This window comes from Bombus vancouverensis, chromosome 16 (genome assembly GCF_051014615.1).
Source record: "Bombus vancouverensis nearcticus chromosome 16, iyBomVanc1_principal, whole genome shotgun sequence".
Lineage (NCBI taxonomy): Eukaryota > Metazoa > Arthropoda > Insecta > Hymenoptera > Apidae > Bombus > Bombus vancouverensis.
The window spans coordinates 10957501-10985349 of NC_134926.1; the positions used below are offsets into that span (position 1 = coordinate 10957501).

Genomic DNA, 27849 nt, shown 5'->3' on the forward strand with positions numbered 1-27849 from the left:
TATTAATATAACGTTCCCGGTAAGATTATCAATTGTCATAAAATATCACCTTTCGATGCTGTTACGTGATAATTATTTACACATTTTAATGGCATGCCTACGCAACGTAGATACGTACAACTTGGACGTGAAACGGTCAAGACAACAACGTTCTTTGGTTCTTGCACTTGCAGCGTTGTCCGAAAGTTGTTGCAGGAAATCGTCGTTTATCGATATTACATATACACATGTCTAACAGACGATTCTACGTGTAAAAGTAAGTGGGAAAAGAAAGAATAACAGTTATTCTTCATTTTCGAAAGTGACGCGTTCGAAGAACCACCCGTGATATTTGTAACGCGACGATTTGCTTCCTGTTATTTCGTTGTCTAATAATACGGACACGAGCAGAGACAGAAGTTTAGAGTTCCATAGGTGATAAGCTTATACCTGCTACGTGCACGTTCACTCGTCTAATCTCTGCCACTTATCGTGCAAGTGGCATCGTCGTAAAACGCAAGCGTTCGAACGGGCAGCTCGAGCATACCGAGCATCGAATTTACAATCGATACGACGTGACGTATCGAACAAACGGGGCTGATCGTTTTTGCGGGATCGGGAGAATTTTAACGCTTTGTCAAACTGCCAGCCGATGTGCAGCGTGTGCAGCGACGATAGATTTGTATTTAACTTCAAAAGCAATTAAAGCTCGAGTTCCGCCGATGGATGGTCGTTCGTGTGAATTGGACCGATTGGTCTGCACGCTGACGCGAATCCAAGTTTCCCGGTTGGCAAACACCGAACGAAGAGAGAGAGAGAGAGAGAGAGAGAGCGAGGTAGGGTGGTAGGGAGGCGGGGAGAGCGAAAGAATGACGTCTTCTTGGATCCGCGAAGATGGCATGGTAATTTTTTTCCAGCGATTCGCGTCCTGGCAAAAGGGTTTCCTTGGCAATTTAATCTAGCCGAAGTAGAAATTAATTGGCCGTTCGAAGCAAATCGAACCGTTATCGACAGATGCTTGTTCCGCTAGTAGGTACCTTTTCGCTTAATCGGTGGCACGAGCTCACCGAGGCCGAATGATGGATGGTGCCGAGTAAAAGTTGGACACGAGCGCAGTCAGTATATAGCCGCAGTTTCCGCGGTCGTGTAATTAATAGTCACACATTTGCATCCGGCTGATATTATTCCATGATCAACGGGTGAAACTCGCGCAGTGTAATTCAACTACACGCGCGCGCGTCTACGTCTGACGAAATTATTAATTGAACAGACCGCGGCAGCCGAACGAGGATCGATGAGTCGGTGCGACTGACAGAAACGTACCACTTTACAGCTCTACTATATTTCCCCCGCTCCTGTCGTGCCACGCGCTCTTCCAATTTACCCCAAACCGTTACGCGTGCTCCTTCCACCACCTCTCGATTCTCCTTCGTTTTCTCTTTCGATCGCTCTCATTCGCCTCGCAGCTAACTCGCAGCGTAAACCCGAGAGCCAAACCGTACATTAGACGGATCGGTTGACCAGGATAGTTTCCACGCGGAGTAACTCACAGTGGGTGAAGCGGTGATTCTAGCTAGGAAAACATCATCTTTTAGTAATTCCCGGCTACTTAATTCTCAACTTTGTTCGAGATAATTTCCGTCGCTCTGTCAATCAAATACCATTTATCTACGATAATATTGTAAATAGGTTAATACGTATACGCGAGTCTAGAGAACTGCCAACAGTTAACGTTTCTGCTAACTGTTACGGTAAACGGTAACATTAACCGTCAATTATTTTGCCTGTCATGCTTTTCGTACAGGCTAATGCGTGATTTCGTTCTGTAACGAAAAAATTTAACCAAGTGAACGACATTTTAAGGTAGACGTACTCAAAAGGTAGTTACTTACTTTTTCATCTCACGCATTTCGGTTTTCGGCGCAAAAGTTAATATTCGTTGTTGAATTTTTTGTTTCACTTTCTAACTCGCGCCCCGTTCTCTGCTACTTGTAAAAACTAGGTGCAAAACTTTGCAAACTGTTGTTTAATGGAACTTTGAAGTTATAAAGAGGATTTAAGAGTTTTGTGGCTTATAGTCTTGGCTGAATGGGGAGCGGGCGGTGTAAAAGATGGTTAATCAATTTTGTTTCTTTACTCATTTAATTATACGTAGTACGAAGAACGTTCTATAAAAGTTTCAACTCAAAGCTCCGAAAATTGCTAAAGTTGGAGTAAAAATTCCACGAATATACACGGCGAGCAACGAAGAGCGTGCAGCGTGTACGTACGTAGTCATTTTAAAGGGCCAAACCTTCGCTTTCACGCTTCCAAGTCCAATCTCCTCCAACATTGTCTTCTCCAACTTCTCTTCTGTTTTCCCCAAACTTCGCTAATAACCACCGTCAATTAACCCTTTACTACGTGTCCGGAGAAATTTGTCTACGTAGAAAGTTGTCTCTGAAGAGTATGATCTTTTATTAGCTAGAATCGCTATTTGGCTCACTAAGCGTGACGTCGTCCGTCAATGGAAAACGTTGCGCCGATGCGAAAGAAGTAACGAATTTCGTTGAAATTTCGTTGAAATTTCGTTGAAATTTCGTTGAAATTTCGTTGGCCGTCAACACGGCATTCGCTCGGAGAAGTGCGTTGCTGCTTACGGTCATTGCAATTAGAGTAACTTTAATTGCTGTCGCCAGTCGAGGCACGAGCAGAGGTTCTCTCTCTCTCCCTCTATTTCACCCTGTTTCACCCTGTTTCACCCTGTTTCACCCTGATTTAGCCTGTTTCACCCCACGTTCCTTTCGGTTCGACCTCTCTTTCGTTGTTAACGCTGCTGCCAGAGAAATAAGTTACCGGCAACAATTAACCGTCGAAAAAATGTCGGCTTACGACATTACCAGGGCAAGCTGTTTCGCTACTTTAGCGAACACAATCGAGGGTCGTACGCGGCCTCGTTATTAAATTTTCATTCGATAAAAGTGCGCTCGTTATCGGTCGGCCGTGCACGAAATTTCTCTTGCAGCTACCGTTTTCGCGGACCGCTTTGAGGATGTCTCGGATGAAAAGCGGATTCGTAAATGAGATCTCTTTCTTACGGTAGTCTCCTTTTTTAAGAGAAATTATTTCTCGGAAGGAGACAAAGGCAGAGTGACCGGTGACAGCCGAAGCGGGTTTCGCCACCGTCAAACCAGACACCGTAATGTATTTATACCTGTGCGCGTGTATATCTGTACACGTGGCTACACGTGTGTACGTACGTGATCCTAAACCGTCGACAACCTTTTGCGGATTGAAAGAGTTTCTCTCGCCGCTCGCCGTTTCTATCTTCTCTTAATGGAGCTGCGTAACGTTCGAGATAAATTGCTGCCGCGGAAAACTCTTTCCCTCGTGCAAACTATTTATTCTGAACACCGGCATGGAAACTGGTTTTTTAATGGAACAGAGGAACGAGGAGGAAAGAAAGGCGGACAGAAGACCAGGAGGGAGGAGGACGGCCAAGAACGAAGAAACATTCGACCCTAACTACCCGCCAACGATCGCTCGCCCGCTTTTTAGCTTTAATCGCTGCCAGACGCAACGATATTCGCGTTCGAGTTTACATCTGTACGACTCGGTTCGGTTCGGTTCGCCGCGGAAATCCTGTAAATTACGCCCGGAAACGTATTCAGCTACGTTGAAATTTCTCTCTCTCTCTCTCTCTCTCTCTCTCTCTCTCTCTCTCTCTAGAAAAAAAAAGATGGAAAAGTCACGCGAACCGAGTAAAAACCAGAAAGACTGTTTCGCCCGATAGGATACCGCGCCACCGCCGCCACTGTCGTTGCCGCCGCCCCCGCCGCCGCCGCCGCCACCGCCACCGCCGCTCCGTCGACGCCGCTGTTGAGCTAATTTATAATCCCTTGATTAATACCCTGGTTTTATTCGCCCACGCTACGTTGACTATACGCGCCGGAAGGTTGTATTTGCGAGAACGGGTAATCACCGTTCGAACGTCCGTTCGAACGCTGCCGGATCGAGCGAACGCACAAAGCTCGTCACCGGTCGATTTCTATGGGAGTGGCAACCTATCGGAGCGTAAAAAATATTTCCTCGCAAAAATGCCGCTATTCAGAGGCGACGGGACTATGCACAACCACCGATACCGATGCATCTGTAACGCTTTCGCGAAATTCGCTTTTTCACCAAAGTAAAACCGCTAGGAGACTAGAACTAGACGTTGCTCGCTCGTCCCACAGATATTCTCTGTACCGAACGGTCACGACACCACCTCCCAAGTTCCACGGCTGAGTATCGTTACGTTATCGCGTTTTACCTTCTTTTCTTTCTTACTTACACTACTTACGTTTTCGCCAGACTTTTCCCACCGAGACAAGGCCAAACACGATATAATTGATAATAAGATAAAAAAATGAAAATAACTTAACGTCATTAGATAAGAAAATATTTTGCTAGTTATATGATCGTGTTTTTGGTCTCGCTTTAGTTAAAAAAATCTCAGAATCGCGTCGGCGAAAGATTTATTTCACAGAGATTAAAATAGAAAGTTTTCGTGATCGCGCTGCTATCGTCTCACCGATATGGTTCCTTTTGTCAAGCCGACTGTCCCATCTCTTACTCTTTCTCTTTCTCTTTCTCTTTCACTCGCCTTTCGAGCCTTCTCTACGTTCGACGAAATAGCGCCGCTTATCCATCTTACAAGGGGGATATCTGTCTTACGACGGCAAGCAAAACCGTCAACTCTCGAACGTGTCGGATGTGCGTTGCATGCTTCAAGTCGATGGTAAAACAACCCCAAAAGGATTTGTCTGCATGGCCGTTTGTTCTTGAGAAACTAATACATCTTTTCTATGTCTATACATGTTCTTTATACAAATTCTTTTAACGTTTACATTATGCCTTTTTTAATATTAAATTCTTATACTTTACTCCGGTAAATTCTTCGTTATTTTTATTCGTCATAGTGCCGCTGCGTATCTTTACAATTTTCTATTATTTGTGTTATTTGTATTATTTGTATAATACAAATGCGGATGGAAATCGCGACAAAGACGTTTAAAAGGCATAAGAAATTGTCGCAGCAACAGAAATTCTCGATCGATTTCTCGGAAACCGAAAGACCTACGCAAGAGCAAAAATTCTTTCAGGGTTGATTTACTATCAACCCTATAGCGTCGAACGCGCATATCGGGACATTGTAGTAATGAAAAAGTAGCGGGAAATTCGATGGGTGCTAATTTACGTTCGATCGGCGGACTTTCGAAGGTCGGTCGATCTCCTCGATTCGAGTAATTCGAGCAATTTCTCGTCGAATGGCTTCGCCATCGATACGACGCGACTCGGACAAGGTATTAATTTTTCCATGAAACAGGAAAAGCATTCTTGCAACAAGTACTAAGGTTACAACACCGCGGTGCCGAGTTCTTTTTAATCAAGCTTCGCGGAATTGTGTGCACGCGCGCGTGCACTGCGCGCCGTTTGTAATTATTGGATCCGGCTGTAGTCGATATTTCATCTTTCTCTAATGGAAAGCGGGAACGAAGGAAGGAAGGAAGGAAGGAAGGAAGGAAGGAAGGAAGGAAGGAAGGAAAGAAGGAAGGAAGGAAGGAAGGAAGGAAGGAAGGAAGGAAGAAAGGAAGGAAGGAAGGAAGGAGGGAGGGAGAGAAGGAAGAAGGGAAGGAAGAAAAGAGAACAGGAGGAAGAGAAGGAAAAAAAGAAGAGCAGGTACAGGAAAGGAAAGGAAAGGAAAGGAAAGGAAACGAAACGGAAGGTCCAGCAGCGGAACAGCGATGGATACGATATAGGGATGATTCATAAATACGCGCCAGCACTTCGGGGTGTAAATCTGCACCGAAAAAGACATAAAAAGATCACTTTCTCCTCTATGTACAACTGTCGTACGGCTCTAGTTTCCGGGATATTGGCAAAAAATCTGTCGGCGGCAGCGTGTCCGATCCCGTCCATACATAAGTATGTGTGTATATTTATGACACAGTCGCAAACAGTTGCTTGCCGCCTGTCAATCTGTTTACAATAGTTTACATCCATCGGCCATCCATCTCTTTATTTTCGTATCATACTTGCCGAATCCAAATAAACAGCCTCTGCGGAAACCTCGTTCGCAACTAGCTACGCGTCTGTTGCAACTCGTGACTCGACGCAAACTGAATATTATGTGCGTATATAATCCGCATCTTCGCTTCTTTTTCATCAAAGTCCTCGTTATCTTTATAATCGATTTGTTATTATATTACGTAAGCGTTCGATTACGAGCGTCTCGCGATACGATATTCGTTTTTAATTAATTATACGACGCAATAAAAAAAAAATACTAAACGCAAACTAATAAGCAGAATTCGTTCGTTATTCTTCGTACGAGGTTTTTTTGCATACAACGTTATAAGATTGCAGTTGCTTGTAACGGTAGATTTACTGGCTGAATTAATAACATGTCTGCGTTGCGTTCTTCACCACGAGCTTCGTCAACGTACTGCTAATTGACCGCCCTCGTACATCAATGTACCCTTTGTCCCCAGCGCGCTGCGCACGACCTTTTTCCTCGACAAAATTACGAAACGCTATTGGCGTGACTGTGATTTTTGCAAAGAACCGTGCCCGTTTTGTTCGCCACTGTTTCCTTTCCCCTCTACGCTGCCCGCTTCCCATTTGCTCGCACTGATACGGTTGATGAGAGCAGCTGCGTGAACATATCGGCCCGCAGCCGTCCAACCAAATGAAACAGTACTCCTCTACCCCTGCAACCTAGATAACGTTGGCGCTGTGCTGCACGCGTACGTGAAACTTGGCATCTGCCTCTCGCAGACCATTCTGCCAAAGACGAGATCAGTCGCCGTGAAAGGAATTATCGCTCGGGTCACTACGTATTTTTACGCTCGAGATAAGCGCCAGCTTATCACCGCTTTTCAACGTCGCGCCTATCCTACCACTATTTTCCACGTACCCCTACTGTGCACAAGTATCTCGACAACAAGTATTCGGTGCAATCACGCAGCTCGATCGAAACCTTTATATCTTCATCGTATTTTCAGCCGTACGATGGAAGAACGTTTCTCCGTTGTGAACTCTTTGCTTCTTGCTATAAGCAGTAAGGGCGAATTCGACATTTCGCGACAAACTTTCCATTTCAGCAACTAGTTTCCTTTCCGTTCCAGTGTAGAAGCGAGCTTTTATCGAGAAACAACTTGCAACGTTTACAGTCTGCCCTTTCCTGGCTCTACTCAAACTCAAGCCGAAACGAGCAGTGTCATATCGCGTCGATCATGTTCCATGTTTGTCTCTAATAAACGGCCGCTTAATTTATACCGATTCATCTATCGTCTTTGTATTTCTTTAATATTTCTTCTCGATACCTGTCAACTGAGATAAGATGAAAGGATTGGCGAAAATCGAATCACCCTTCAAAGTATATTTACGTCCAAAGTATATTTTACATATTTTTCCGATTATTTCCACACTTACAAATACTTATGTACGGTAGTGTATTTGCACGGGGTCGGTCGGTCTCGAAAATACTGGCGTAACTTTGATCTTTACGTTCCGTACGTGTGAAATAAAATACAGATAAAAGAAAATGTTTTGCAGTATGTCCAAGTATAGTATATACATGGATGCGAGGAAGCAAAAAAAACGTTTGACTTAAAACAGACCGTCGTTTCAATATCGAGAGAAACGTTGTAAAAACGTGAATCTTTGCGTTTCAAAGATACTCCGCTTTCTTCCGTCTACTTTGTAAACTGACGTAAAAAGAAAAAAGAAAAGAAAAAAAAAGAGAGAAGAAAATTAAAATGGCAATGGATGCTGTATTTTATTCCTCTGTTAGACCAACTTATCGTCTCTCTTTGTTAGCGTTTACTGTTCTCTCCTCGATTCCTCCAATCGACTAATTCTTAATTAATCCAAATCTATCGTCCAGTTCGTTCCATAAATAAATCGTCCTGGGGACAGAAAAAGGGACGTAATGCCTATCGCGGTTTCGCGGAGACAGCCAAAAAGATTGTTATTGTCGGATACGAGACCACACACATCGAGGTTCGGCGGCGGCTACTTTCTTAAATACGTCGAGCATCCTGTCGCTGTCACGCTGTCGATAGCGTCGCGCCTGCCGGCAGCTCAGGGTAGATCGGTTTTCGGAAGAATCGCAACAGGCTACATAGCGTGCTCGTCGACTCCGAACGAGGAAGAGATTTTTCTCACAACATCCGCATCCGACGTCCTACCATCGAACGTAAAGCAACTCGATGTCACGGTTCGTCTGCGCTGAAGCAACAACGAGCAGCTTTTGTCGCTTCTGGTCGCTGCGTGTTCCACAAGCGTTTCCAAGAAACAACAGCTTTTACGAATATTTTGTCCACGCAGCAACAACACGCGGCGATTTTTTCAACAAAACACGAGATCAACGACAAAAGGTTGCTGGTTGTTGGTTCGGTGGAGACGAGTCCTAACGCTCTATTTACGCGCTTATCCATATTGCAGGTTGCATGGCGCGTTTTAATTTGTGCTCGCGTACGCGTGTCCGCAAGGGTTGCGCGTCGTTTCTCGATAGGGAAAACGTCGGTAGAAGAACCAACTATGCGTTACGCGGCCTTTCATCTCACTCCTCCTCTCATCTTCTATTCCTCTAAAAGATTGCTGCTGCATCCTGTTTACATCGAAATTTCTTTCAGACGGAACATGCCTAATACGCGGCATTTCCAACAACACGGAGATTGGAATTTGATCGAACGTACTTGAACACGACTAATTTCGCACTGGAAAAAGAAATTCGGCAGCAAAAGCTAGCAAACCGAATCCAAAAATGTACGCGTTGCACTCGCGTACGAAGGTTTACACGCCCGTTGCCTCGTCGACAGTTGGCCGTGTGGTTGTAAAGAAATCAATAGCCAAGGAGTCTTAGAAAGTATATAGAAATTAAAGAAATCGACAGCTGCCACTTTTGCGGCCAATAAAGTTAAAAGGTCTTCGAGGCAACGGCAGTTACGTTTAAATGTAGGAGCCAGGCAACTGCCAGTCGAATAGAACGATGCTGACTTTTTCACCCATCTTATCCTTATTACCCTGCCTGTACGCTCTTTTGTCTCTCTTTCGTTTTCTCTTGCTCGACCACTGTCGCGAATATCGAAGAGACAACAGACGAAACAGCAGCGAATCGTCGGCCTTTACAATTACACCGTATCCGTACAAACCTCTTTCCGTCAGCTGTTAAAGTATGCGAATTAAAGTATGCGAATAAAGTATATTTTAAATGCGAAAATAAGGTAAACTGTTGGTTGTGTGGCGTTCCGCCTGGATTGGAAAATACGCGGAGCGCGAGGCATGTTCGATGCAAGAGGCGGAAGGAGACAAATGTACAAATATACAAATATACAAATATACAATCAGAAAGAACGAGGAGAGGCGCAACGAAGGGGGCAGAGTTGCGCTTTGAACCGCTCCTGCCCACTAAATTTATCCTCTCGTTCGTGTTTACTCGCGACTATTTATTTTCGACATTTATGGAATATCCGAACTGTAGACGGCAGCTCGACCAAAAAAAGCCGCTTAAACGTATGGAAATACGGGGAAGAATCCGTGGCGTTATCTGCTTGCTTTTAATTAGCAATTAAATCGAAGCGACTCGAAGAGCTGAAAAATTCCCAAGCCGGAACGACCGATAACGGAGAAAGAAAGAAAGTAAAAAACGAGCGACGTGCCTCGTATGCGCGCACGCGCGTCTCAGCGTTTCCGCGTTTCCGCGTTCTCGCGTTTCCGCGTTTTCGCGTTTCCGTGTTTCAGCGTTTCAGCGTTTCAGCGTTTCAACGGCCGGGCGCGGCGGCCAAAAAAAGTATCCATGGGATTTCGAGGAGATTAGTTAACGAGATTACTCGTGACTGTCAGCGCTCTGTAAGCAAGTTCTGAATAGAGGGTACGGCGGCTCGTGCCGCGGATGATCTACTACGCAGTCAGCCAGCCATGTCAACGATCTACATTCAGCTCGACCCGCCGCGCAAGTAGGGCTGCAATGTCTGCGAAACGGTAATGCAACGACAAACCACCTAGGATTTGCCCTCGGTACATCCTAACAAAGCTGTAGCCACCGGCCGCGCCACTACCTCAGCAAGCAGCAAGGAAAAAGATCGGTGCAAAATTTACGTCGCTGTTTGGCGCTGTTCTTGTTGTTCAGGGTAATTTCGTTGTACGTATCGCGGTTACAATCTCTAGCTCCCAGCGACGCTACATCGGAATTGCCGCTTCAAACGAAATACGGTAAACTGTCGATAAGTGGCGGAAAACCTGGCCTCGAGCCAGACGCTTAACGGCCAGGCAAATCAAGTACATATACTTAGATATGAAAAGGACAGAGCGAGCGAAGGGAAGTCTAATCGGCTTGATCGAAAGAAACATACCCATAAGACGATCCTAAAGCGAGCACGAAACTCGTTCGTTTTCACTTTCTATCCTTTCTATCCTTTCTATCTGTCTTTTCCAATTCAAACCGATAAAAACAAAATGAATATCTTAAAACGGTGGTTGGAAGTTTAGCGCCGCCGCCACAGAGATAACGTTGTAAAAGTGTTACGGCCTGAAATCAACGGAGAAATTTGCTCGTTTGGCAAAGACGAACAAAGTTCGAATTGCCGTTAGAAGACGCGCCGTTACACAACAGGTTACGATATTCGAATGCCGAACGGCCTGCACCTTTCCATAATCCTTAGGGGGATAGACACGATGATTAATCACGCTCGAGTGATTCGGTTTCCCCTTCGTGCGCTCCCTCTTCGTGTATCGCAGAATCGCGTTGCTCGCAGCTGTCTTTTCTCGGCCAGCATCCACGGATGAAGGTTTATGCGCATTCGTTTCAGATTTCAAACGCTTTGCCACTTCGAACATCGGTAAAGCGTAGGAATTCTAAAACAAATACCACGCTTTTCGTCCGTCGTTGGTCGTGCGCGCCTTTCCTTGTCCTGCGTGTTTCTCGCAGCTCTCCTCTCGGCTTCCTCCATTCAATCACCTTCGATCGATCAACCACTTTCTCTCTACCACCCTTCTTTTTTATATTCTCTTATAGGTCCGTGCTCCGTCGTTGTCCTCTCCTTTTCCTCTCGTTTTCCTCTCGTTTTCCTCTCGCAACATCCACCGCGACTCCCCTAACGAGTCGCTCCAACCAAGAAAATTGTGGCCAGTCTCGGCGAAGCTTGGACCAAACTTTCGTCAAACGACACAAAAAAACACAATAATAAAGATACTCTGCGTCCAACTCGTTCCAAGCATTTGTGAAACGTTAAACGAACCAATGGCCCGTAATGCAATTTGCCGATAAAGGTCGTTAATATCGTACGGAAAGTTTGCCGCGCTCGGCCGGCCGGTCGCTCGCGAGCGCCAAACTTTCTTTGCATTTACAGGAGAAAATTGCTCGCGGTAATGATCGATATTATTAACCCGGTGGTCGTTAGATACTCGCTTTCCTTCGAACCGTCATCGAACATCGATCTTTGCAGGTTCCGTTTGAAAGGTCCGCAGCCCCGGAACATTCGTTCGAATAGGCAGCAGCAGCCAACTTTCGTTGCTTCGAATTCTTTTCACGACGTAGGAGTATGGAGTGCGGGCAAGCCCGAGTATTTATTGGCTTCCATCCCATTGCTTAAGTCGGTTGGCATTCGGTCAAGAGTGATTCGAGTGCTCGGAAAACATTATTCCACCTGCTTTCACCCTATTATTCTTCCCTAGCAACGACGTCGAGAGAACCGAAAAATCTCTGTGCGTATGCGATTCTATTTTCCATCGACTCGCGTAAAGACATATGCTTCGTTGGCGCGTGCGGTTCGCACATTCGGTTCGAATTAATTCGGTTCGGAGGGTAAAGACCGACGAGCGAGAAAAGTGCGTGCCAACTCGAACGATCACGGCGTCAGTAATTAACTTGGCGTGAAATTAAAATGCTTTGATAATCTTTGCCGATTACCTATATGCTTCCTTCGATAACTTGGACGAATCTCGTAACCTACATTTTCAAATTGCTTTCGGATTTCACTCGGATTACACACTATTACACACTATGTAGTCATAGTCGTACACTTTATGCTTCGACAACAATTTCGGAGGAAAAACGAGCCTCGGTTCTCAGAGCCGTTTACGCTTTGCAGCTAAACGATACGGCCGAAGAAGCGCGACACGGATCTTCCATTCATCGAACAACCATTATCGATAGTTGCGAACACGAAACTTCCTCCGCCAAGTAACTTTGCTCCGTTTCCGAATGTCAGTGGAGATGTGGCGACCGCGTTGCACACGGAGGGAAAATTATTTCTAATTGGTTCCTAATAATCGAGGCACGCTTCCGCTCGAGAGAAGAGGGGATCCGAAGAGAGTCGTCTACTTCGAATTCCATTTTCTCTATTCTTTTATCTCGCAAACTTTCCAGCCGGCAGAACTTGATTTAATCCCTTAATCCTCTGATCCGTCCATCACGTTTAAGCCGCCTTAGCCGGGCCCGGTTTTTTTCTTTCGCGCATCGGAAGAATAATTTCAACGGTAACGCGAGCTTCAAACGAATAAACATTAATCTGGTGCCTGAGCATACCGGGGCGGAATTACGACGATCACGAGAACGGGGACTCGTAAGCGCGAGTAAAAAGTCCTCCAGGTTTCTCCATCGTTTTCCCCAAAAGACCCGATTTCTCGTAGAACGGCACTTTGCGCTACGACATTTCTATCCTTTTATCCTTTTGAACGCGACGCAAGGCAGCGACGCAAGGCAGCGACGCAAGGCGACGACGATATACGATAGAGCGTCGACGAATCTTGACACCTCGGAACGGGAAACGGGAAAACGCGTTTCTACCGAACCAGATACTTTTCACCGACAGCGTATATACTTTTTAGAGATGGCAAAAGTATTTAAACAGGCAATCGTATAATAACCACTTTAACACATTTTATACGCGCTTCAAGTAAAGTTTCCTTGCCACTGCTATGTACGTGTATTTCCGCGTTAGATGCAAATTTTTAGCGATATAATCGTGCCAATTGCGCCTCCTTATAGTACCAACGAAATATCAAAATGTCTTGCGTACGGACATTCTCGCGAACCACAGCATTTTTAACGCTATGCGAGATAAAGTAGATAAAGTCGAAAGAAACGTGGTTCGAAGCCAAAGTGAAAAAGGCCAAAGTTTGGCAAAGGCTGGCATAAGGAAAACACGCTTTTAATTTGAAACTTTGGATTCGCCGCAAACATTCGTTGCCTCGAAACAGTGGAAATTGCAACATTGTTCGTAGCTACGTTAACGCACGGTATTTTGCCAACTTGCTGGCGGAATTTAATTTAAGGTGGTTAATGGCTGCGTCAAAGGGACGGAAATTTGGAAAAATTCCGTTTGCAGAGGCGACCGAGCCAACGGTTAGATGCGTATCATCCTATCGCGTACGGTTTCATCTCGTACAGGTTCATGGTACATCCCAAGTTCATCGTACAAATCGGATCAGGGGAATCTATATAGATTCTATAGCTGGAAATCAGACGTCAAAATCGAGAATAACAAAGTCGCGTTGGAAGCTTGCTTTTCGAAGAAATTCAGTTTGAAAATTTGCCAAGCATACGTAGATTTGCTTGATTCTCGGCTAGGCAAGAGTATAGATGACATCGATAATTGTAAAAGCTGTTTATTTCATTATATCAAGTACCGCTGAAATTTCAAACTGTTTTCGATTCGAGTTCTATCTTCTGGCCAAAAAACAGGCCTTGGACCACAAAATTTGATTACTCGTTTTCAAGTTATTTTCACACGTTCCAATCGTCCAATCGTCCAGGCGCAAATTTTGAAACTCCGTGTTCTCAACGACGCAATTTCGTTATACTGGGTCTGTCTTTCTAGTATAGAATCTGCTCGACCCCGTGCGTACCACAAGTGAAATTACAGACAAGCCTGGACAATGGTTCACGCGTAGCACGGACACCGGTAACAGTAGCTGCATCGGTTCTTTCGCTCCGACGACGGACAGGTTCTCTCTTGATTCGCACGAGTCGTTCCGTTCGCTTGCTCGTACGTGCTTCAATCGCTGTCTGCATATCCTTAATAACGAACATCTTCGATACGACGTTCAATTAGGAACCAGCGTTACCTTGTTAGCCGATGCAAACTCATTAATTTCAGTAGGGCAGATCGGAACTTTAGCCGTGGCCTCTTTGAGAAATCTTCAAGCTCATTAAATGCTCGGGCATGTGCGCCATTGTGCGCCATTGTGCGCCATTGTGCGCCCGACATTTTTCTCTCTTCTTGTCCCCTTTCGAACTTTTCAAGTAATTATTTTACGCCGATCGAGTTTGCCGCGGCTACTCGAGAAAACTTTTGCACAGTTCCCTCCCATCCTCGCCCTCTCCCCTAGTTAGTTATCAGCTTCGTCGACCAGTGCCAGATGTCCGCCGATCATTGCCAAAGTATTTTCGTTTATCGGAGAAACAAGGGAGATTCGACTGTTCGCGTCGCATCTCGGCCGCGCCGAGGCTGCGTTCGCGACACTGGTTGCGCGCGGCATTCCGAGCGCAACGAGTTTTCCGAAAAATTAGACTTGGCCGAAGATCAGTCCGGCTATCGGTCGATAAGATGCCGTGGTTCCCTTTTCAACGGGAATTCGTTTGAAGACAGAAGGTTGGCCCTTTGAAGGTTTCAAAAGGTGGCAACGCCACTTTCGTCACGGGGGTTAATTAATGCCCGTGAAGCAAGTCCAAAGGAAGATGGGGGGGGGGGGGAGGGCGAACACCGGGTGAGAGGGCGTTCAAAGAAGACAAAGGTTCCTTTAAAAAATGTTAATCGAGTTCGGTCTGCCAACACCGCTCCAACCTTGAACACGTTTCTCAGGAATTTCTTTAGAAACCTTGCTTGTTTCACAGATTTTCTGAATGCGTGCGAGAAAACGCTCGTCTCGTTCGGAAATGCGTGGTTCATGTCGTGATCGTGAGTTTACATACATTGTACACCCTCGTTCATAAGTATTAGGACGCTTGCAGAAAAATCAGGCCAACCTCAGACTATAAACGACTACGTAATAAATATATCATTCGATATATATATTTAAGATTAGATATATTTAAGATTATATTTCTTCTTTTATATTCATCGTATGTTTCCATCGCCGTTTTCACCACTCTTTTATACGTACATCAGTTTATCCATATTTCTACTATGTTTTATACGTCGTTATTTAGCCGTATTAATTAGTTAGTCGTTAATAATTCCTGAGCAGTGCGCAACGCCGACTGATAGGTCAATTTTAAAGAAATAAAACAAACAAATGAAATAAAAATCCTTCTCCATTCGTTCATAGTCATACGTATAATAAATGCCATAAAATACATTTTCCGCTCCTCCGTATAAACAGTCGCGAAGAAATTTTCCGTCGCGTCGTCCGAGGCTGCGAAAAACGATAGCACCGATTGCATGTTTCAGAGAAAAACGCGGATTATGCGCGTGTGTCGCGGATTATCATCGTCCCCGTTTACCGTTCCTATGAATTATTTTCCATGGAAATTGTCTCGTTGTTATCGGTGTTGCTCGCTTATGTTGTTCTCGATCGACCGCGATCGACCGCGAAAAGGAAAGAGAGAAAAACAAGTTTGTTTTCTAAATACCAATCTCAAAGTTTCGTTACCCTGGAAACGGAAAGTATACAATCATTTTATACTTTTTCTTTATATTTAATTTTTTGTTTACTCATACAAATGTACAACAAGGATCGAGAGAACTTATTTACTCGCCAAATAGCGCGTTAGATATATGGCGAAGCGAGTTAACAGAGTTAATAAGATAGTTAATGGATTACAAGGAATGATACGAAACGTTGAAAACACGGCAACCTATTTTCGCCTATAATTGCATAGCATCCGTTATTGTAAAGATGACTCCATTGTCAATGGAGTTAACGACAGAGTTAACATTCGTTGTATCCGTGCACTGGTAGAAGAATTCGTAGAATCAAGGACTTTCTCAGAATCAAGAACAGAAGAGTACTTGTAATTTTACGTTACCTGCGTAAACGTTGCGACGTATTGTCGTTGTAACAGCTACACATATTTTATATGACGTTTAGTAAGCAAGTAAGTTTTACTCGCCGCTGTTGCATAGTTGTTAGCGCGCTTCGAGTTCAGATTTTTAGGAAAATACTTTTGTTTCCTACTTTTCACCGTTACGAAGTAAAGTTAGGCTAACGGTAAAGAGAAAATGTAATTAAATGCAAAATTGTTGGAAACTGGACCACCGGATGGGGTAACATCCGATCCGATCGATCTATCGATCGCGCAACTAGTCGATACTAACATACGTTAGATAATATACATTGTGTATATGATAACCTCTGCCTTTGCGCAGTCGGTTAAAGAAACAAAACGGTGTAACGTTGAAAATATAATCAATGTTTCGATCGGATTGCACCAAGCGTGCAAATACTTTGTGCACGATAAGGTGTATCCACCAACGACCAATGTCGACGTATATCAGGACATTAAGCGGAGTGACACGCACTGAACGAATTATTCGAATAATTTGTCGAATAATTCCTGGCGACCACGGTGGACGAATCGGTTGGCAAAAATCTTGTCAGTGGCGAAATAACGCGTGAATCGGCGTGCGCGCGTGCGAGGCTGCACTCTGCAAAGAAAGACCGACGAGGGTGGTCGAAGGTAACGAGGAAATCGAGGGGAACATTGATTACGCGCGTTTCTCCGTGTCCGGCAAATTGGATTTTCTAATTTGCACGATCGATCGACGTCCCTAGCTGGATATGCATATCAGCGTACGCACGCAACAGCCGCTTTAAATATTCCGAAGCCATCGGCGCACGCGGCGGTAGCCAGCCAACGGTTTGAGAATCGATCATCGAATCCAGCCGGGTACGCTGGGACGCGCACCACCACCTACGCCGACGCGACGGCATTTTAACTAAGAGGAACGAGCGCGTTCGCATCTTTTTCTTCGACTTTCCTTCCACGTTTCGCCTTCGCCAGCCCACTATGCAAATTCCCGATTAAAAATGATCGGGGCGAACGCTGAACGGAACGGTGCTAAACGGATGCATAATCGGCAGCTTAAGACCGATATGATTTTCATATCGATATATTGTTCCGGAAACGTAACAACAGCTGCGGAAACTGATAAACAGTGGAGGGAAAAACAAAGTCTAAAGCTATTATACGTAGTAATTATTTACCAAAATGGCCTGTTGCTCGTTCAAATTCTACACCACGGTATATGTATGTAGCACGTTGTACGATAAGAGGAAAGCATCGTTTTATCTTTGCAGTTGGAGCGCTGTTTAGGAGAAACGTTCGATTATCGATCGAACAGTTGCACGGATATGCAACGACGAGAGACGATGTTTCGTCGAACAGACGTGAAACAAGGCCGCGGGCAAGAATCGCGGAAGCAACTTCCTTGGTAGGTTATTAGGCGACCGGTTGGTTTAGTATCGACTCGAGGGCCGTGGCTAGAATATCAGCTGTCGCGCAATTCCGAGAGAGGAGGGCCGTGGAATCGAAGCAACGGAAGCAAAGAAGAAACGGGAACAGCGATCGGTAGCTGGAATCGATTTGTTGGGGGCGGGGGGGGGGAGGGTACGAGTAACTCAGGGATGGAGTAACGTTATTTGCACGATTAGAGTCGTCGAGTCTCAGAGGGGGAGGGGGTAGATGTCGGTATAGAGAGAAAGAGAGAGAGAGAGAGAGAGAGAGAGAGAGAGTGAAAAGGGTGAGGTAGAGAGAAGGGTGAATTCTGAAATCCAGGCAGCTCGCGGAGGGTAAATGTGCTTATTCTGCTTGAAAGGGGCGACGCGTGGAAATAAATCTAACGGGGTCGAAGCGACGATAATATCTAGCATCCCCGAAGGCATCGCTCCATTAACCGATATCGTACAGGCTCGTTTCTTTCGCCTAGTATCCTCGGTAAAGTTATTCCTTTCGAAACGCGGAATCGCCGGCTAGTCAATTACAGGGACGACACCGTTTGTCTCCTCGGGCAACGACAGTCGTTTCGATACAACACAGCGGAATTCTAGAACGTAGGCGGTAACGTTAAAGCTAGATATCCTACCTTTCGGACAGTATAACAACTATGGGGAGTCGTCGTCGTCGTCGTCGTCGTCGAGAGTAAAATTTGTCGATGCAGTCGGTATTGAGAGAGTGTCAGAGAATTTCAAACGTATTCATGTACAAAATCATCGGTCTCTGACATGGGAGTGCGGGTCCGAGTGAACTTTGGATCCAAGATCCAAAAATCCCAATATACATATAACGTAAACAGAGTACAAATCGAATCGAAGGAAATTCGTCGGATGTGGAGAGCCCCACGTACCGTACACGAGAGTTACTCTCCGAGAGCGGAAACGAGCTTTTTACGTATGCATTCTCGAGTGGACACGTAATTGAAGAGTACCGAGAGCAGCTATTGCAGCTAGAACATCGTATCGCAAAAAACTTTCAAACGGATACGTATCCTTGATTAGGAGGTTGCCTTTTCCGCGTTCGTCTACGCCATTTCAGGAAAACTTATCGCGCGTCCACAGATAAAGAGCCACGGACAAACGCGACCACCACGTGTATTTACGAACTTTCAGTCGGCCCGTTTCACGAGGTTATTCGTTCCGCGAGGATTGAAAAATCACGCGAAACGGACTGCAAGCTGTCGCCGCGGGTCGATTCGACGAATTAACGCTGATAATTCTACGAACGGTACGCCGTTCTAATTTGTAATTCTCAGTGACGAATGCATAGAAAATTGCACACCTCCCGGGGATATTGCGTCGTGATCTCCGCGCTTGATAAACCAGCGCGTGTGTGTGTGCATCGATGCCGAAAGCTGATGACCTTCGAAGAAAACAGCCTATCGTCTGGACTGGAACCAAAGCTTGGCAGCAGTTTATCGAGGCAAAGACGTAGACCGTTAATACGAATCGGCTCGTTTCCGCACGGCATCTATCGAACTCGGTGTGTATTTAATGGATTCGCGAACGTGACTCGTTCGTCACGACGTTATCTCGATTCGACGGCTCGCGCGATGTACTCGATTTACAGCAGCAAGTGGAAACGCGTTTCGAGCGGTGACGCACGGGGACGCGCGCCCCGCGTATCAATGAAATCTGCAAAATTCGTTTCGGGCAGCAGCTTCGACACGAATTTACCACCATCATCGCTGATATATCGTCGCTAATATGCTCGTAACAGAAACTTTCAACGAACGTTAATCGTTCTTATCCTTCGCGACACTAGTAAATAGTCGACGAGCCGAATCAGTTGCCTTACCGGACAAGTTCACACACACATGCGAACGTGCGCGCGCGCATATATATAGAAGTTACTAATACAAGTTGAAAAAAGCTGGAAACATTTTTGTTCGCTTAAATTTTCCTTAAAAAATGGCTCGAACGCAGGTCACACTGTCGAGAAGTAATAAAAGAAAGGAAAAAGAAAAAAGAAAAAGGAAAAAGGGAGAAGAGCAATATCGATACATGTCGATTAACGTCGTCATTGAACAGTTTCATTCAACAGTTTCATTTGCTCGTCATTCGATGTTATTGTTATAAAAGTCGGCGATAAACACCTTCGAAGCTAACACTAAAATTCGTAAAATTCAATCATCGCAACAGTGGTGAAATTGTGAAAGCACGCGTGTACCTGTATGTAAGTGTGCGATACACACTGCACGCTGCACACTGCGCACGTAAGTACGTGATAGCGTGGTAACAGTATCGAGAAGGGAAAAGGGGAGAGATACAGAGGACGGGTACAAAGGTGGAAACAGCGAGGGAAGCGTCTAGCGTGTTCTCGTCGGAAGAGAAGACCCTTCGTCCCCTTTTCCGGGCGAAAAATCGGCCAAAAGTTCATGTATTAAAAGTACCTGCAAGGCCAATAAATTAGAACTGGCGCTCTGCCATTTCAATCTCGCGGATCTTGCTCGAGACAAGAACGCTGAAAACTCTTCTACCAGGCATCATTTTGTCGGCGGCCGACTTGATTAATTGCTTCGCACGAATCGATCGATGACTTCCCACTCGGATATTTACGTCAGCTTTTCCCAAACACACAGTCTACCGAGCACTTTTCACGTATGACAACTTACCGCCTGAAAACCGTTTGTAACTTTGTTACATGACCGAATTTGCGTCTTTTCTTCGATATCCTTCTCATCTTTCTTTCCATATTCCTTCCATCTATTTGACTGGGCAAGGCGTATATATATATATAGCCCTTGGCAAGGTATATATATATATATATATATATATATATATATATATATATATATTTTTTTTTCACATGTCCATTCAAATATATATTATATAATATAATAATAAGATAATAATCAAACAGGAAGGAAAAATCAGCCGACCAGCTATTTAGAGAAGAAACACGAAATCTTTGAGGAAATTTCGATCAAGCGTCGTCACCCGGCGATAACCGCGGCAGGCATACCTCATCGTACTTGACTTTCCTTCTTTTCTTCTTTTTTTTTTTTTTTTTCGATGGCGTGCAATCGCTAAGTTATCATACACGAGAAAGTGTCACTTATCCGTCCAAACGGTATTTATCAATCTGTAAATTGTCACGAGATCGTCACGAATATGCCACATTGAATGACAAGGAACAACTTAAACGTCGGAAAATCAATATCCTTTGTAGGGAGCATGGCCGCTCGGGAGGTTAACGCGCGCCTTGTATTCCAAGGAAATGTATTTTTTCTCTTCCTAGGGCAGCCCATTATTAAGCGAGTTATTAGGCAAAAGAGAGAACGGCAAGGCGACGACGCACAGAGCGGAAGAAAGAGCCTACGATAAAGGAAACTACGGTAGAGGCAAAGAGACGGAGGTATCCCCCTGTACAACACCATTTCGCTCTAACAGAGCGTCCGAGAATTAGCGAAATGCTCGATTTCGATAAAGAAAACACCGTCGCGTTAATGGTTACCTAGCCGGTTATTTGACAGTGACGAAAATGGGAATCTATACGTAACATTAACGTACCGTGGCGAACAAACAAAGTTTATAAAATAAGAAGAGTAGAAAGTAACACGATTTTACAAAGTGGCCTATAATTCAATAAACGCGATAAATATCTAGCTACCATATATACTTGCTACAGTATAGATGACTATTACCGATATGGTAACAAATTTTTAGTACAACATTTACCAAGATTCCTAGCGTATCAGTTTTAAACGTCCCTTGAATTTCGCTGTATAACCGTTTCAATCGTGAAAAGAAATAGTATGCTGTTGTTAACTTTCCTGCAACCTGACCACTAATTTTTCCACTAATTCTTCGGATACACCTGTAGCGTACAGTACCGTACAGTACCGTACAGGTTACGAACAGACGTAATCGAGTCGGCAAGGTTCGCCCGCGTACAAAATATTCTACTTAGGTAAGGTATTCGAAATGGAGAAAAGAACGCTCGAAGGCGGCGAGCTTTGTCCCGGTTTTATTTCAGCCTTACGTGAATTGCGCACATATTAGATAAGTGTGGCTGTTGCACAACTGCCGCTCGGTTGCGTTCCGCTAAAATTGCTGCCCCGCGTCTCAAGTCTGCGTTTTCCACCGCGACCAACCTTCTCGCAAAGTGCCAAGGACGTTGTGGCAAGTGTTCGGGCCGCTGCGCTATTTCAAATTATACCCACTATCGCGTACTCTATTCTTATCTGTCAGCGTCCTTCTCTCATTCTTCGTTTCTTCGTTTCTCCGTTTCTCCGTTTCTTCGTTTCTTCCCAGCCCAGTTTTATCCGGTTGCCCAAATTGACTATGTAAATTTAACCCACACGTATACATATATCGATAGGTTACTGTACAAATATTATATGTCCACCTTTAGCGCTTTCGAGAAAAAAACCCTTCTCAACCCTTTTAGCGTTTCATTCCATTTTGAAAGCGTACAGTCGTGAGTTTCAGCGATTATTTTTCAGCGATGACAAGTATACTCGACAGTGGCAGTAGCGCAGTCGAGTAAGCGCACTTGCCGTAGAATCGAAATTAAATTATGGCGGAATGACAAATTTTTCCAGTTGTATCGTTTTTTTGGATAATTTTTATTTTTATCGTCTATCGTTTATCGTTTAAAGATTCGTTGATACTATTTGCAGGATTCAAGGTTCCACTAATTGGCAAACAAAATGCACAATCGATATTTGGAAAAATTAGAAATTGAAAATTTGATTTATTTTTAGGAGAGAGATATCTAATACGTCGACTATCGTTCTAAAACGCGTTACAATTTCCAATATGTTTCTTGTTCCACTTAAATGTCTTACCTAGAGGTAAAGAAGCAGCAGTAAAAGCGATATCTTTTCTCTATGACGAGAATGCTCATCGTTGAAGACAAATTTGCCAACTTTTCGCGAGTATACCTGACGTAAACATCGTAAGAACTAAAAGTTCAATGATTTCTAATTAAATAGATACCTTTGCATCGCTCCACCTTAGAAACATAAAACGAGAAAGGTATCGGTCTATAACTTTATTTTCTACTAAATAGATCCGAAAGATCTACGTACGTAGACACATGTATCACTGGTCATAACAGTGCTATTTAATGAGGTGGAATTTAGTATGGTTCGAACTAATTAACTGCTACTTAAACTTCTAAATTCGTCACGGGATATATGATTTTCATACGGTATAAAGAAACAGTCGACAACTATTTGTGGCACAGAAAAGTTCTAAAATGTGACGTACAATATCTGCGCGATAAACCGTATGAGATATCTCTTACGTCCTCTAGTTCTCGTGTCACCAATGATTCAAGAAAGTGTTCAAAGTGTCTGCCTCGTACCTCGACACACTTTACGGTTACTACGCTACGTACACGCTTTAGCATTGACTGCGTACACAGCTGTAGCGTGTCTTAACGTTATCCACAAGCTCGTGAATAACATCGATCGACATGACTCGGATAGAATTTCAGACAATCGGTATTTTATACTCGCCAGAATTCATTACTGTGTCAGCAACAGGAAAAGAAAAATTCTAATCGTCGCATAGATCGAATTATGCTTGATTTTCATTGCTGGGTATGCAGGCGACGCTAAAGCGTGCAGCGTGTGTCGAGACACGAGGCAAGCATTTTCAATATTTTCCTTAATCCACGACTCCAAGACGTGCATACGTATGTTCGCCTATGTTTACTTATTTTAACGTGTAAATTCGATCCTGCATTTCCCCCGTGGTTCCATGGTCGACAAAATTTCACGTAAACTGGGTATACGACATTTGCGTGCAGTAACCCAACGATATTTCGTTAGCCTTAACGTCGAGCTTCTCCGTTCGATTACGAAATGCGGCAAATATCCTGTGACATAGTTTTCTTTACGCTTAATCGTGCTCGTGGCCTCTTGCTCGCGGTTTTCTACCCGCCCCTGGCTTCGGCTTTAGTTTCCAACCGAACCACCCCTCGACTAAATCGCCTAGGTAGAATGACAGTTTCGGAGAGTAGCTTGCCGCGGCTCGGTCTCCCCGATCGTCAGCAAATTGATATTGGATCCAGTTCCACGGAACTTTAACTCAAACGAAACTTGTAACACACGACGAACGAATCGACCTCGGGACGACGATGCAACGATGCGTATCGCGTAAGAGAAATACGTCCATGTATCATGGAAATAGCAGGCGATAGGGATCGCGGGAAAAAAAAAGGAGAAAGACTATATTAGGGCTGATCACGCGAACGACGCGTCGCGTCGCGTCACGTTGCGAGGAAGCGGCGATGGTCCGGCGATTCTCGCCCCGAGGACGCCCTCGAGTTCGTAGATTCGCTCGGTGTTTCACGATGATCGATACACGCTATTCCTCGATGAATCGTGATGAACGGTTAAGCTTTTTACTCCCGACGTTTTGGCCAGCTGTAAATCTGTTTTTCTAATGCTTGTTAATATCGCGAGAATTAATTGAAATTGAAAAAGTGGGTCTCCAGCTCGTTATATTTACTTCTTCCGTTTCTTCCTCCCCCACCCCCCACCCCCGCCCCCTTTTTTTCCTTCTCACACGTTTGATCGCCGCTGGAAATTAATATCGAGATTTCTCTGGGTGTCTTTCTTCCGTGACGAAATCTCGCGTAATTTCAATTTAATTAGAGAGAAAGCGCGAGTTTGTTCTCTCAACTTACGGAACAGTGTGTGTGCGCGTGCGTGCGTGCGTGCGTGCGTGTGTGTGTGTGTGTGTCTGTGTGTGTGCGCGCGCGCGTGCGAGTGTGTTTGATGGGAGAAGAGAGCGAGAGAGAGGGAGAGAAGTGGTCTGTAGCGAATCGCTTTTATCCGGGAGAACTGGCCCGTGGATCGATTTTAATTCGCGTTTTCGTTGATACGTTTAAATCGGGTCTCGCGGCACGTAGGTATGCGTGTCAGTGCACTCGTGACCCATCTCGTTCTTCGATGACGTCATTGCTCGCTGCGCTTAAACCTATGACGAATATGGCGCGCTAGGGAAACGGGAGTGGCTGGAAGGGTTCTTTTAACCGGCACTGGAACGGTGAAACGCGATCGGGAAAACGAGGAACAATGTGGCGGGGCAGCTCGGACGAATTTACACGCTGTCGGCGATCGTTTGATCGGCCCACGACCATCCGATGCGATCAGTTCACCCACGAGAAATTAATTGCAATTTTTACGCTGGCTGGTTCCAAAGGACGCCGCGACGCGTAATCGAGTATTTCATGGCCAGCTGTTTCGAGTGGAGAAGTCGAGCCGTGTGCTACTCCCGTCTATTCCAATCAGATTTTCTTAAGAAGATCAGCTTGAAAAGTTACATCCGGTAATTAACGGCGGAACGAAGCGCTCTTCAAAGTCGGCCAAACAAATGGGATTTCGAAGGAAGTTGCGGATCAGCGAACGATTTGTTCGACTCCGAACAGATTACTGGAAATACCTGCATATTATGAGCTTTGTATAAAATCTGTATAAAATCGCTGAGGATGGCCTGGATGGCGGGAAAATGGCAAATTTGTAACCCTTCGGACATTTCAAATTCTAAGGAAGCGTCGTACTACGAGTGCCGTGGTATCGTAAAAGTAAAGTAACTTATGGCAAATGTGACATGCAAGTTGAATAAATTGTAGGCGAATGATCGTAATTTCGAAACGATATGTATGACTTACTTCTAAAACAAGACGTGTGGAACGTGTTTAACGTATTTCGGGGCAGGTCGGCCATATCCACGTTTGTTACAACTTTCCTATGGCATTCGCTATAAATTTGCTACACTTGTGTGCACCATATTGGAATGTTATGTGCTCAAAGTGTTACGCTTTGACGCTTTGTCGCTATGCCGGTTTCTCGATTGGGGGAACACGAGCATCGTCATGCGTTCCTATATTTCTCCAACGGATCGCCATTCGTCATCGAATCGTTTCGTTTTTCGTGCTACTGCCTCTTTTCCCTCGAGTCAGCTCGTGATAACGCGCGCGCGGTTCCACGGCAACGCGCGGAGCAGCGACAGCGACGGTCCACCCCGAAATCCATCCGGTGACGTTCGAACGATAACGCGATACACAGATAGGTAATTAATCACGTCGATTAATCGATCGAATCTCGATTCAGTCTGTATACGCAAATATGTGGATCGTCATATCGTGACATGTTTATGACGTTTAGCCAGCCGGTGACGCAAACTTCATTATACATAATAGCGCGACAGAACGTCGCCTGCCTCTCTGTGCAAAAATTAATCACGCTGGCGGTCATGCGCGGCCGCGACAGCGGTTTACTATTCCCAGTTTCCAGGCTGAGAAGGATCAAAGAAAGTCTTAATCACCGGTAGCAGACGATATCACTTTTAGAAATAAAATAATACAACAACTGGGACACCGTCGCTCCAGTTCCTTCGTACATACTTGTACTCTGCTACTTGTCGAGAAAGAAAATCCAATTTGGCTAATTTCCACGTTTCTTCGAGAGACGCATTATTTGTCTAGCGCGGAGACAGCGTGCGCCGCTCGCGTCTAAGTATTTACACTCGTCGCGGTCTCGCGTGAACACGTCCATGCACCATCAGGGCAAATCGATACGAGATTACGCAGCGACTTATTAAGATTAACGTCTGCGTGCAAAACGTAAAACATAAGCGTGTGGTTTTACGCACAGTGGCGAATCGCGACATGCAAAGTGCGTAACACTAGTAACGTAACGCGATATTATGAATAATGCTGTTTCTGGATTCAACGCGGCGGAAATGCGCGACAATGGTTACGTATTACGCCCTGTCTATTCAAGATACGCTCTCTATTTTATCGCGAAATCGCTCCTTCGATCGCCCAACGAGATTTCTCTCCTTTCTACCTCCATTTTCTTATTTCGTTTCGTTTCGAACGTCGTCGAGCTCTTCGACGAAAGAAAGAAAGAAAGAAAGAAAGAAAGAAAGAAAGAAAGAAAGAAAGAAAGAAAGAAAGAAAAAAACGAAAAGGAAAAAAGCCGAGAAGGAAATGGAATAAAACGTAGAGACGCGAGATTTGCCGTGAAAATGTAGAGAGTTGGCCCGAGGAGAACAGCCAACTCGACACTCGCGAAACGATATCGTCGTGTCATGCAACACGCGTTGGAGGGAAATGGTTCACTGGAGGCTCAACGCACGTTGTATATAGCGCTGCCTTTATCTTTGAGTGTCGGTAGACGGAAGAGGATGAGAAAGGATCCGGGAGGCCGGATAACAATCACCGAATATTCTCGACGGTCTGCAACAGGCAATCGTGTGTAACCGGAACACACGCCATGCCAGCCTGGCCAACGATTAACGACCGCGTCCGAGTAGAATTTACGAGAACGAGCAGAGGAAAGATCAGACGGAGAGACGAAAAGACGTGCGCGAACGAGGCAGCTAAAACTGGCACGTAACGACCAACGACCACGTATAAAATTACAGGATCGCGTGCCAACAAGCATACATCAGATAGAGAGGAAGCAAGGAAGGAAGGACGGACGGAAGGAAGGAAGGAAGAGTGGCCCGGAGGTGAGAGACTTGGAATTCACTAGAACGCGGAGAAATCGCTGATCGAGCATGGCCATGCTGGCTACCCTCGCTAAACCCGAAGGAAATTCCCCCGTGAATGAGAAATTTCCCCTCGGAACGGTGGGAGTGTAGCGGCTCGGTCACTTTGTTCGATCGCGAGGACCACGAGAAACAATTAGTAGCGGTGAGCAAAGATGGAAATGGATAGACACTGATGGTAGACTGCAAATAGGCAGTACAGGCGAGCGATAGTAGGGGGAAATGGGCAGACAAACAGATAGGATAGGCAGGCAGGCAGGCAGGCAGGCAGGCAGGCAGGCAGGCAGGCACAAGCAAACAAGCGAGCAGGCAGATCTGCGGACAAATAGGCAGGCAGGCAGGCGTTACCTCGCTTGGACGTGCTGTCGGCGCTGCTAATAAATCCAGGTACGGCAATCACGAGAACAAAGAGTCCACAGTGTAGCCAAAACATGTTTACGTCTTAACAACATTGTTTAATTCCATTTTACATGACGCTCGTAAAACACTACGATGGCGGTGGTGCTCATGTCGCGCATAATCAGCGATACTACCTGGTCGCCAGTTGGATCATGAGTACACGACTGACTGACTGGGTTACGCGGTTCGGGTAGGAGCGTAGAAGCGAGCGAAAAGCGAGAACCGAGGGCTGTGAGTGGTATATAGGGGCGCACAACCAAAAAGGGAATAGAAAGGAGGGAGAGCGGATAAAGGAACGAAAGAGCAAATAAGCGAAAAACCGAGCGAAAGATTCCGGAGGGAACAACCGATACCGGGATCTAATTGGAAAGAACGAGAAGCAGATGCGAGAAACGCAGAGAAATCGGCCAAGGTAGAGAATAACGAGAAAGAAAGAAGGAATAAAGCGGTTAAGGACAGAGAAAGATGGAAAGAGAACCAAAGAATGTGAGA

General features: G+C 45.2%; 2 protein-coding genes across 22 annotated transcripts in view; one reads left to right on the forward strand and one right to left on the reverse strand.

The window, feature by feature from the left end:
* Window positions 1-27849, reverse strand: part of mmd (disintegrin and metalloproteinase domain-containing protein mind-meld) — a 75107-nt gene that overhangs the window by 44819 nt on the left and 2439 nt on the right. For 15 of the 19 annotated variants that reach the window (XM_076625500.1, XM_033340704.2, XM_033340708.2 and 12 more), the window contains exon 1: window positions 27307-27448. The exons of 1 other annotated variant lie outside the window; for it this stretch is intronic. In XM_076625500.1, coding sequence (XP_076481615.1) covers window positions 27307-27391 — 85 coding nt within the window. In that variant the 5' untranslated portion in view covers window positions 27392-27448. Of the gene's footprint in view, window positions 1-1016; window positions 1292-17154; window positions 17174-25072; window positions 25531-27306; window positions 27449-27849 lie in introns of those variants that run through there. 3 more of the 19 variants (XM_076625499.1, XM_076625503.1, XM_033340710.2) reach the window with 3 other exon arrangements.
* Window positions 26323-27849, forward strand: part of dila (centrosomal protein dilatory) — a 35413-nt gene continuing 33886 nt past the window's right edge. Inside the window, exons 1-2 of one of the 3 annotated variants that reach the window (XM_076625513.1) lie at window positions 26323-26919; window positions 27152-27345. The gene's annotated coding sequence lies outside the window, so the exon portion shown is untranslated. Of the gene's footprint in view, window positions 26920-27151; window positions 27346-27631; window positions 27770-27849 lie in introns of those variants that run through there. The other 2 variants (XM_076625516.1, XM_076625508.1) reach the window with 2 other exon arrangements.